At 39.6% G+C, this 12,587-nt stretch overlaps 1 protein-coding gene across 3 annotated transcripts in view; it reads right to left on the reverse strand.

Moving 5' to 3' along the window:
* Positions 1 to 12,587, reverse strand: part of GALNT13 (polypeptide N-acetylgalactosaminyltransferase 13) — a 251,555-nt gene that overhangs the window by 100,051 nt on the left and 138,917 nt on the right. For all 3 annotated transcript variants that reach the window (XM_048485263.1, XM_048485262.1, XM_048485261.1), the window contains exon 6: positions 11,667 to 11,837. In XM_048485263.1, coding sequence (XP_048341220.1) covers positions 11,667 to 11,837 — 171 coding nt within the window. The remainder of the gene's footprint in view (positions 1 to 11,666; positions 11,838 to 12,587) is intronic.

Genomic DNA, 12,587 nt, shown 5'->3' on the forward strand with positions numbered 1-12,587 from the left:
TGGCAGCACAGGGAGCTCAGAAAAGTCCTGAAACTCCCCTGCCACTGGAAAGCCCCATAGAGTTGAAAGGACATATGCCACCAAAAGGGGAGCATAAGTCCGAGGGCCAGTGTGCCATGCAACTGGCCCCAAACCCCCAGAGGGAGCTGACTAATGTTGCCTCCACCCCACTTAATGCCCTGCCCCACCCCCATGTTGGTGTTCAAGCAAGACACCAGCGCACCCCCGACTTTTAGATTTTGCAGCATTGGGGCCACGGGATGCACCGCCAATGGCACATCTGGTTCCTCCACCAGGGTAAGTGCCCTGGGGAGGGCAAATGTACCAGTGCGAGGTTGCACCATTTCCAGGCTCTCTTTCAGTCACTCCATTCCTTCATTTTGAATCCAATGAATTCAGTTCATTATGACTGACTCACAATTGCTCTGTCCGGAATCTGACTGGGGGTTGCTCAAATGGTTGCTCTAAAAGTCACATGGCCACATAATCATCAGTATTTGCTATTCTAAATAAGCACAAGCATGTCCTAAACTCTTATCATTATGTTGGTAAAATTGTTTCCTTGATCAGTAATGAACATGACTTTGCAGTTCACCTCTGCTACCTTCCATTTCAACAAAACCTGATCAATTGCTAAACACATGCACACACAGCAGCAGTTATTAAGAAGTGATATTCACTTATCCAGGATGTATAGATGTTGCCTATATTATTATTGAAACACTGCAATTCAATACCAAAAGTATGCATGTAAGGTAGATTTTTGGAGAAAGGAGAAGATACTGATTCTAAAGGCATAACATGGCAAGCCCTATTCACTTGATAAGCTGGCTGCTTAACTTTTTAAAAATAATACCAACAATATATTTATACAAACAAAAGTCTACCAAGTTCAAAATACTGTAGGATTGCAGCAAACCAACTTCTCAGGAAAAGACATCAAAACAAGGAAGATTATTATAATTTGGGCTTTACTGATTATTGTAATGATTTTAATGTCTCTGTGTGTGACTTTAAACGGAGAGCTTAGTTGGAGAGAGAAAGGGGGATGAGAGGGGGATGAGAGAGCAATGTGACTGGTTGGCCCCTTCTGCACATGCAAAATAATGCGTTTTCAAACCACTTTCACAACTGTTTGCAAGTGGATTTTGCCATTCCGCACAGCTTCAAAGAGCATTGAAAGCAGTTTGAAAGTGCATTATTTTGCATCTGCGGAATGATCCGTTGATTCTGTGGAAGGCTGTGCTGGACTGGCAGAAGGTGTCAGAAAATCAGAGAGAGAAGAGAAGGTGAAAGGATTTCAGAGTGAAAGGACTGGGAGTATCAAAACTCTAGTCCAGGGGTCTGCACCCTGTGGCTCTCCAAATGTTCATGGACTACAATTCCCATCAGCCCATGCCAGCATGGCCAATTGGGCTGATGGGAATTGTAATCCATGAACATTTGGAGAGCCACAGGTTGCAGACCCCTGCTCTAGTCAGAGAGAGTTAAAACTCTGTGTGAGCATGGCAGAATGTGTTAGGACTTCTGAGTGAAAATACCGAATGAGTAAAAGCTCTGTGTGAACAAACACTAGTGAATGTGTTAGGGTTTCTGAGTGAGAAGTGTCAAAGTTCTGTGAGAGAGTTAGTTGGACAGTCAGGGGGTTTACAGAAAAAGTCAGAGCCTCAAACTGTTAGGCTCATACCGCACATCCAGAATAATGCACTTTCAAACTGCTTTCAATGCTCTTTGAAGCTGTGCGGAATAGCAAAATCCACTTGCAAACAGTTGTGAAAGTGGTTTGAAAACGCATTATTCTGCATGTGTGGAAGGGGCCTAGACAAAATAAAAAAGTAGTCTGTTTTCGCACGGGCAGAATTCAGCGTCCCTGGGGAGGGGTTCGCATGGCCGCCGCCGCATCACAACCCCTGAGCAGCGCGAAGCCGCTGTTTCTGAACCTGTGCGAAAATGGCCAGAAAGTCTGAGAGAACTATGAGAGAGAGAGAGAAGCTTTCAGAAAGTGTCATGTTGAGTGAAGTCCTCAAAGTATTTGTTTTCTCAGTTTGATTTTATTGTATTTTGTAAATATTTTGCTTGAAACCTTGAAGTTACCTATCAGCTATAAATAAAATCTTACTTTGTTTGAAGAAACATTGTAATCCCACCCTATTTTCCTTAAGACCACTTTGCCTGATAAGCTCATACACACTACCAAAAAGAGATCAGGGTTTTTTTTCTGGAACTATTCCTGGTGGCAGCTCCCATATGGGGAAGTATTAGGGAACAAATGTTAGTTGGATCTTATTATTTATAAAGAAAAAAAAGTGGACATAGCATTTGTTGACCACGGTTGGAAGAGTCATCACAATTATAAACAAAGGTTGGCAAAACAAAGGATAGTGCAGCCAAGAACTTGCAGAAAGCCAGGGCCCAATGAATGATTTAAAGGCAGATTCAGGAAAAAAAAAAAAGCTTAAAGTACCAGTTTTCAGCCAAAAAAAAACAAAAACGGTGGAGGGAGGAAAAAAGGACAGGACAGAAAAGAGAGAAAAAATTACAGTGAATGTTGTGTTACAAACACCACTCCAACAAGTTAGGTCATCATGGAATGGACACAGAACTCCACTTAGCATGGTGTTCTCAGTAGGGTGACTCCTTGTAATAATGTGTACTTTTAGGAGTGGTTTAGCTGGTTTAAGTAGGGGGAAGAATGTAAAACTCATACTTTGAGAGAGAGATGATTTGTCCTGAGTGTCAAATGCCTCAGTATCTTCTTCTGAGTTGATCAATTCTTTGGTTTTATGGTATATGCACCTCACTTCGTAAGCTCCTGATCTGAGTGTCTGTTTTTATATTTATTTCCTAATTCTTCTATTGCACTTTTTGCCTTACCCTTTTTACTAGGCACTCAGGGTCACATGTATGGTCCTCCCCTCCTTCATTTGCCTTCACCACAATCTTGTGATGTAGGGTAGGTGTTGTGATGGATGACAGGGTTGTCCTTGTGGGTTTCACACAGGTTTATTTACAGTTAACGATAAGACTAGTAAGAACTATGAACAGCTAAATAGAAGTTCTCGGTCTGAACACTTCTGAGTCTCAGCTACAACTGCTTTTCCCAGATCTCTTAATTCCACTCATCAATTCAAACTCCTTAAAGAAACATATTATATCTTTCCCCCTTTTGAATATATAATAATTTATAGAGTTATCTAAATAACTATTTAAATAATTACCATATATACAGGTTAACATCCTAACTCGAGGTGATAAGTGGACTATCATGCATCTCAATAGGACTTGGGGATTATTCCGCCCCATATTAGGGTGCTATTACATCAGTCTATGTTGTGCAGGTTTTCTGTTCACTCTGCCTCTTGAAGTTACTCTCTCTGTGGTTGGCAAAGGAGAGAACGTGGTCATTACTGCAGGATGAGCTTGAACTGGATCTGGTGTACAAGATTCAATGCTGGCTGGAGAATCTGGTTTGGGAGTCTCTGGTTCTGGAACTAACTGGAGGTGTTTTCTATTTCTTCAAATAGCTACAGTGTTGGTCTTAACAAGATACAATCGTGGCATTTGGCATTGCTCCATGATTATTGCAGGGGTGGACCATTTATGACATTCCAGCTTCACTCTTATTTGTAATCCTTTTGGCAGTGATTGTAATATGTGAACCCATGATATTGGTCATAATGTCTTTTGTATCCTGCTTTGGCTTTCACGTCATTAATCTGAACAATATTCAGATTTGGCCATTGAGGGTACAAGGCTGTCCCTAAGGTATGAAGTGGTGTCTGGATTTGGTGGCCCATTACTAATTGTCCAGGACTGTATCCTGTAGCAGTTACTGGAGTAGTATGGTATGCCAGTAAAGCTATGAATGGATCTTCTCGCTTTAGAATTTTCTTTGCAGTTTTCACAGCTCTATTGCTTCCCCATTTGACTGTGGGAAGTGCAGACTGGCTGTGATGTGTTCAAAATGGTATATCTCTGCAAACTCTGCAAACTCTATTCCTGCAAACTGCATTGTCGGTCATCAGCACATTTGGACAACCCCATATGTTTTTCAGACAAGTGATGATTGTGGGAGTTGACATGTATGTCATGGAAGCAATTTTTATAAACCAAGAAAAATAATCAGTAACAACCAAATAATTTCAACCTTGCAGTATACACACATCTGCACCAACCCTTTCCCATGGCCTGGAAGGTAGAGTAGGAAACAAAGCTTCTTCCCTTTGGAAAGGTTTGTGTCTCTGGCAAATTTCACAATTTTGGAATGAAAAATGTGAGATCTTGGCTAATTTGTGGTCACCACATGGAAAGTAGTGTATGTTTTCTGCATTTGGTAATGTCTTAATATCCAGTGTGAAGCTGGTGTAATATGTACTGCCTTTTCTCAGTGGGAATAACAATACGCTTACCATGAAAAATGAGTCCATGTGATAACAGTAAGATGTTCACACACGGCGGAATAAGGGCTAACATTGTTTGGTGGGCAGCGTGCATGTTTTGGCCGTCCTTTGGATACAATGTTTAATAATTTTCTGCAAATCTGCACCAGAAGAAGTGAGGGTTTGTAACTGATGAAGAAGAGACTGGAAGGAAGTTGAAAGGAAGTTGAAAGGAAGACAAACAAAAGAGATATTTGAAAACCCGCTCACAAAACAGCTGCTTAACATTCTTTTTCCATCTGAGCATATTAAGTTTCTACATCAGTGGGGGTTCTGGAGCAAAATGCAACTGGTTTCATTTCACCATCATGCTCTTGGAGGAGTAACCCACTGAGGCCATAGCTATTTGCATTGGCACAGACAACAGTAGGACGATGGACATCACAGCATGCTAGTGCAGGTGGACTGGTTAACAGTTGTTTCACTTTTGCAAATGTCTCTACTTGATACAGATGCTAATGCCAGGTTACACTGGATTTTAACAGGTCATTCAGAGGACAGAGGACTTTTGCCAAGTTTGGCAAGAACCTGCCTTGGTTGTACACCATGCCTAAAAAGCATTTAAGTTCTGTAGTGTTTGTGGAAGGATCCATTTCTAGGATCACTTCTGTTTTTTTAAAGTCAGGTTTAACACCATGTTCATTGATAAGATGCCCTAGATAGGTGACAGACTTTTGGTGTAGAAGACATTTACCTTGTTCAGCTGTAGACCTGCCTTTTTCAAGGTGTGAAGGACTTTGCTTAGTCAAGCATCATGCTCTTCTTCTGTATGGCCATAAACCAAGGTATCATCCATGACTTGGCTTTCAGTGCAGTTCCTTAACCTGATCTCTAGGATACTTCTGAAAAGGTCTGGGACTTTTCCTCACTGGGGTGGGGTGTTTAGGAAACTCCACCATCTGAGAAACCTCTTGAAGTCTTTTGGAGAACTTTGTTCACGGACTTATGCTTTAATCAGTACAGAGTTTCTAATTAGTTGTATTGCAACGTCCAGAGTAAGCTCACTTTTAAGTTGCAGCTTCTGAGAAAGTTCTGCATCTGAAATACCCATGACTATTGGTCTCTGATATTTTCACTTTTGTTAGTCCCAAAATCACAAGCATTTGTTTGTTCATGCAAACACCTTATATAAGCTTCAGCAGATTCACCAGGCTGCTGCTTCCTCTGTTAAAAACAAGCTTTCTCATGGTTAGGCTGCGTTTGGGCACAAAAAATTCTTCAAATTTCCCCAAGACTAGGTCAGAGTTATCCTTATCTCCTTCTGCTGCAAAGACAAAAGAGTTGAAAATCTGCTCTGCTTGGGGGCCATGGCGTAAATTAAGGAGCGTACTTGGATCTCTCCTGCCTTCTCATGCAATTGATTGGCAATTCTGTACCTGGAGAAATGCTGTTTCCAGGCAGACCATCTAGGAGGCTGACTGGAGTCAAAGGCTTTGGCATTTTCTGCAGCTTCAGTTCCCTTCTCTCTCTCTCTTAAGCATCAAAGAGAAAAACTGCGGACCTTTGCAAACAGCTTTGGAGATGATCTGGAGTTCAAGCTTCTGACACCATGTTGTGAAGGATGACAGGATGGACCTCGTGGGTATAAAACAGGTTTTTTTTAAAAAAGCTAACAATACGACCAGTTAGAACTGTGAAAAACTACCCAGAAACTCTCAGTCTGGATTCTTCTAAGTTTCAGCTATAACTGCTTTTCCTAGGCCTCTTAATTTTTCTCATCAATTCAAACTCCTTAAAGGCACTCATCACCACATTAGAATAAGAGTAAATGACTGGTCCAGCTTCACAGCTGAATGATGATTTGAACCTGGGTTTAACATGCAAACCATTATACTTCTGCTGTTTTTGTTGAGATGGCAAGTGTCAGAAGGCAATTGAGCAGGAAGAAACTTCTCTGAGCCCTGGGACATATGTACAGAGACAAAAAGGCAAGATTCTGATCTGTCAAGACTGTGTAAGATGACTACCAACGTGAATTAGTTTTCTGACATTACTGACACACAGTCTTAGGTTATAGGCAGGCAACTTCTACTATCAACATTCAGCACAACATTCATCATAGTAACGTTCGATCATAAGGACACCCTACTTGACCTTCTTCTGAGTTAACTGTGCACAGGACACTTCTATTCAAAATCAGACTATGGAACATCTAACTCCCATAGTGGCACACCTGTGCATTGAAGGGAATTCTTCTAATATATGAAGCCCACCACGAAAACCCAGGTACCTACAAACCAGCTCAAAGAGGTGACACTTCAGCTGGAGTATCAGTGATGGTAACCTGTGGCTAACACCCCAAGATCAGGGGTGTCCAACTCTTGGCACCCCAGATATTCATGGACTATGATTCCCATCAGTTCCTGCCAGCAGGGCTGATGGGTTTCATAGTCCATGAACATCTGGGGCACCAGAGTTGGACACCCCTGCCCTAGATGCTAAATCACCTTTAAAAAAACTTGCAGGCTACACAGTAAACATCCTGAATTAAGCAATTACTTTATATCACAATATGCCTCAAGAATTTTTACAGTAGGATAAAACTTAACAGCCAATTTATTATTCACAGTGAAAATGGAATGTAGCCCATGAACCAGCTTCCAAGTGTTACTATTAATGACAGCCATTACTATGCAATTTGTTGCTCCATGATTATCAGAGGAATGTATTCGTGTTCTCTCTGTGCACAAGGTAGTCGAACATTCCCCTTTTCCCACAACCACTCTTTCTGCCGCAACAAAGCATCAACAGCAATAAACTTAAAAGGTTTGTTAAAACGTATGCAGACTGTGTTAAAGAGGATGATCATCACAAAACAGAGTCTTTGCTAAAGGGCTCTGCACCAATCTAATAGCCACCCCCTCTTTCATGCTGTTCTAAAGCTTCAAGCTGTTTGAGTGGTCAGAAAGAGAAATGTAAGCATGTGGGGCACCAGAGGACTATAATACGAGAAGTCCAACTTCTGCTGTTATGTTTCAGGGTATTCCTGCTCAGTGGGAAAAAGGCATCCATCCAGTTTAGTCATTTCTAGCAAGACCTTAACAAGTGCAGATGAAGATTCATCAAATCATTTCCAAACTACCTAAAGCAGAGCCATTTATCTACTTGATTCAGAAAGTGACCCAGATATTAAACATACCAACACAACAGAAACTCTACCAGAAAAACTCTGAATCCAGTGACACCTTTAAGACCAACAACATTTATTTTTGGTATAAGCTTTTGTGTGTATGTACACTTCTTCAGATATCTTATATCAAGAGTAAAACCTTGTTGGCCTTAAAAGTGCCACTGGATTCAAATATTTTTCTGCCGTTTCAGACCAATATGGCTACCAACCAGAAACTCTACCTATCTTGGAAACTGGCAGCCTGAGCTGCCACAACTAAATTCACAAGGATATATTTTTCTACCTCTTTATGAAAGCTTAATAATTATTACATAAAGAGGATTATCACACTGACGGACTCCTCTTGCACTCTTTTCACGTCAAAATGGGTAATTCAGTTTCTTGACACTACATTTTTCTTAAGTGACAAGTTAGAAACAACCAAAAAAAGAAAGTTCCAATGCTCACCCATGTAAATAACATTTGCAGATTTGCATTAGAGGGAAGAAGTCCCGAATCAGAAACCTTGCAACCTGTGTTGATGGTCCCTATTGTCAAATACAAGCCTGGCTTTTTGAATTTATCAGCAGAGTGATGGATTCCTGTGCACTCGCTCGGAATCCATGATGCTAAGGTTGGGTCTTCCTCAGCTCTTCTAATGGATCAACTTTCAGGTTCTTATTATAATCCAGTGGGACTCACTGAATTGCTCACGTAGAACCATATTTCTAATTACCCATCATCAAAAAAAGCCACATTTACTTCCATCCTGGATTTCAGGCTTACAGCAGTTCCTCAAGATAGGAACTACCTGCCAACTACCAGGGTAGGGCCTTGTCTAAAAGCACAGGATAGGAGTCACATTGACACTACTTAGAATAGCCAAACGTGTCATGTCAAATAGTCACTTGTGGATCCTGCGTCACAGAGTTCGTACCACTGCTATAACCAGAGCTGCCAAGCAGAGAGAGAAAATTCACTATTCCTCCTACTTTGTAGCTCTTTCCATATTTTCATTTTATACACAACAAAAATAAGAAAGATTAAGAGAAAAAAATAAGCAAGTTGCAATCCTCCAGGGCCACTGGCATTTAACGTCAGCTGTTTATTTTTAATCAGTGTTAGCTTAAAACAAAGATAAATGACATAGGCTTGAACTTGGAATAGTAGGATTTCATGAATTCTCAATGGCTCATTCCGCACATGCAGAATAATGCACTTTCAAACTGCTTTCAATGCTCTTTGAAGCTGTGCGGAATGGCAAAATCCACTTGCAAACAGTTGTGAAAGTGGTTTGAAAACGCATTATTTTGCATGTGCGGAAGGGGCCAATGATTTGTTTTCAGTGTTAGGTATTATTAATCGCAGAATGAAAATATTTTAAATGAAATCTTGTATCTTCTGTCCACTGCAGATATGATAAAGAAACTGTCTGTCAAATTTCTATTTTCAGGAATAAATTGTGTTTCGTGTTCTCTTTTACAGCTGTCTTAGATGACAATTACCCACAGGGCATTTACAATACTGTCACTGATTTAATTAACCTCTGCCATAAATTGGAGCTAACTCTACAAGGGCTAATATTTCTATTGCATCAAGTCCCTAACAATCCTACAACATTACATGATGACTGAAAAAGCTGATTGTTATTCCTGAGGCAGACAGCGGCCACTTATCTTGACTTGTATTTCAAACCAAAGTGAATCTCATTGTCTGCAGTAATAAGAAGCCAAAATCAAAAATACCTATCTCAAAACTGAGCACATTTTCATCATCATTGTATTTCGAACAACGTTATGCATATTGAAAATGTTCCATTGATAGAAATGCTTGATAATGCCTAACAGTTTGGTGGTGGAAATTGCCGTCACTTCACAGCCAACTCATGGTTGACCCCATAGGATTTTCAAGGCAAGAGGTCTTCTACTGTATGCCTTGGTGTCATGATCCTGGATTTCCTTGGTTGTTTCCCATCCAAAGAATCCCATCTAAATCCAGGGTCAACCCTGCTTAGCTTCCAAGATCTGATAAGATAGGGCTAGCCTGGACCAACACTAATATTTTTCCCAGCAAATATTAGTAACTCACATTAGTTACTTTAGTTAGTAACTCATATTAGTCTATTCTGCTCATATTAATAATCTATTCTAGTGTGCAACATGGGAGAAGGAGACTCAAGGAGGAAATCACATCTCTTCATTGATTTTCCATGAGGGTCTTCTCTTTTGATATCAGAACAGTAAAACTTGCCTGTGATCACTATGAGATCTGTACCTTATAGATAAACTGAATTTAATAAATGCCTGCACTGATCAATGTAAAAGACAAACGGTTTTATCAAGGTACTTTTTGGCTTCCTAAGGGACCTGAGTTTTGGTTCATACACAGCCCAAGACAAGACACAGACAATAGATCTGAGAGAGCTGAAAATTATATAACTGAGCCACTCTTACTTGTGGTGCTCTCCCACCCACCCATCCAAGTAACATGAACATTTCTGTACTCTACTCTCAAACATTTATTCTGCAACAACCCCCAAATCATTTGGAAATCCTTGTGTTCACAGGAGGTTTGATTCCCTCCCTCTAGAACCAGCATGGTAGACTCTAATTTGGTTGACTGGATTTGTTTTCTGTTCCCCCACATGAAGCCTGCTGGATGACCTTGGGCTAGTCACAGTTCTCTCAGAATTCTCTCAGCCCCACCTACCTCACAAGGTGTCTGTTGTGGGAAGATGAAGAAGTTTGTAAGACACTTTGAGACAGTTGAGACAAATGGGATATGAATCCAAACTCTACCTCCTCTACTCTATAAGTCGGTCAATATTTTAAAGTTGTTTTTTGTTTTATTCATGCTTTCGGAAGCACAAACTGGAGGTTTTCTTTGTTTTTAATAATTTGATAAAACAGTATGGAATTACATACAATTTTGGGAGGAATTTATGTTTTATAGGCAAAAGATTGGTTTTCTATGCTGTGTTAATTCATATTGATATATTTGATACATTGAAAGTCAGAGTAAACTATGTGGACTGGGAGGAGACACTCACCACTGCCCTTCCTTATACAAATGTATTAGGCTTGTCCAATGCACATCACAATAATCCAGTCTGTGACCAAGTTCACATTTCCTAAGACTGACCAAAAGATCTTAACTTTAAATAAAGGCTACAAGAATACATGGATGACAACTGAAAATACTCAGAATCATTTCACAACCCATAGGTTCATGCTATTTTGGTGATCATATGGACATCATGAATACTTAGATTCCTTATTGTTCAGTTTCTGGCTTTTAATTGTAGTTAGTTTTTAATTTTTTCTCTAGAAGATTATTGCTTTTTTAAATGAAAGCCACGGTTATAGCTGATGTAGGCAGCCAGATACTGAATTTATACAATCCCATAAATTGAAAGTTAATTACCTTGGGGATTATATAAGCGTATCAGCTAGAGATAATAGTTTCCATTCCAGGCATCACTGAGCACAAACTTTCCCAGTGCTTTCCCCCAAAAACTGATAATAAAGAAATGTGGTATCTGCACTGATTCTTCCTCCCCACTGTACATAAATGGTGAACGAATCCAGGGATATAGTGGCTAACACACAAAATTTAATATCTGTCAATTTCTGGATCAAAGCTCTCATCCTGTGTAGAATGAAGTCCTCAGCTCTGAATGCATAGGATCTCTCTATAATATTCCACAAGATGCAGAAGCCTCTGCAAAGATGTGGAAGACACTCTCAAAGTCACTTTTGAGAAACAGGAAACCTCTTGCAAATAACTACATGAATTAGAATTCTCAGGAGAGTTCTGTAATTTTATAGGTTTGAACCCCACATTTTCAAGGTGACGGTTAAAATGTATCTCCATCATCATGACCTCAATGTTAAACTTTTAAAAAAAAGAATGTTCAAAGTTTTTTTCCCTTACACTAAATCCAAGAATACGAGACACCTTTCCTGCTTTGATATATTCCATACACTACTGAATGGAAGTTCATCTTTTATGCTAATGAACATATTATGCAGGTATCCTACTTCTAAAAGTCTAATCAGACATATGAATAAGCACACATATGTACACAACAATCAGCCAGTGATCATAAAACATCTTACCTTACAGGCAGTGTTCTATCTCCTTTCCTTCTGTCCATCTCTCTCTGGGGAACAGGATACCAACGAAAATTAAGTTTCCAATTAAATCCTCCATAAGTCATGTCTGATCCAGCCATATATTCAAAAGTGTCATCACTGATCACATCAATGATTGGGCAAACTACAATCCTCCTAGAAAAGAAAAAGTATACATTTGTGGATGTATTTTTCATTTCATGAAAGACTCTTGCTTTAATCCAAATATACATCTGCTTAGGGCTGAGTACATACAACATTCTTGTTTAAAGGAATAACAGAAGGTAGGGGACTAAATCTAACCAGGTTTCTATGTTTTATCACTGGTCTATGTAAATCAATCATTCATTTAATCCAAACAAATCCTTCCCAACATTTGTCTTCCCAAATATAATTGCTAGTTTTTCCATGCATGCTGCTCTGTCTCTGAAACAAACAGAAAAGCAGGTGGTACAACATTTGTCCATATAGTTCCTAACCCAGTTAGGGATATATGGACAGGAACTTGCTTCCATAAGCAAATGGCTCTTTGCTTAATTTAAGTGAATGTGAGCATTCTGAAGACCTATGTTCCATTTATTTCAATAAGATTTAAGCCTACTTAAGTTTCTCTGCATACATTCACCCCATTAATTTAAATATAATTTGCTCACTCATTAACTTAGTACAGGTGGGCAGGTAAATACAGATAATGGAACAAGCTGCACGTTTTTTCTTGTTGTTTTATCTTGATTTTAATTTCAGCTAAATTGGTTTGGACAGAAATTGTAATAATTTTCAAGTGTGAGAGTATCTCTTGGAAAACAAAGAGATGCGTGCTTCTCGGTTGTCTCTAAGTAAACTAATGAGAAACAAACTAGGGAAATTGACTGTGTATAATTCATATTTAAAAATGAAAACAAAAAT

Source organism: Sphaerodactylus townsendi, linkage group LG02 (assembly GCF_021028975.2).
Source record: "Sphaerodactylus townsendi isolate TG3544 linkage group LG02, MPM_Stown_v2.3, whole genome shotgun sequence".
NCBI classification, from domain to species: domain Eukaryota; kingdom Metazoa; phylum Chordata; class Lepidosauria; order Squamata; family Sphaerodactylidae; genus Sphaerodactylus; species Sphaerodactylus townsendi.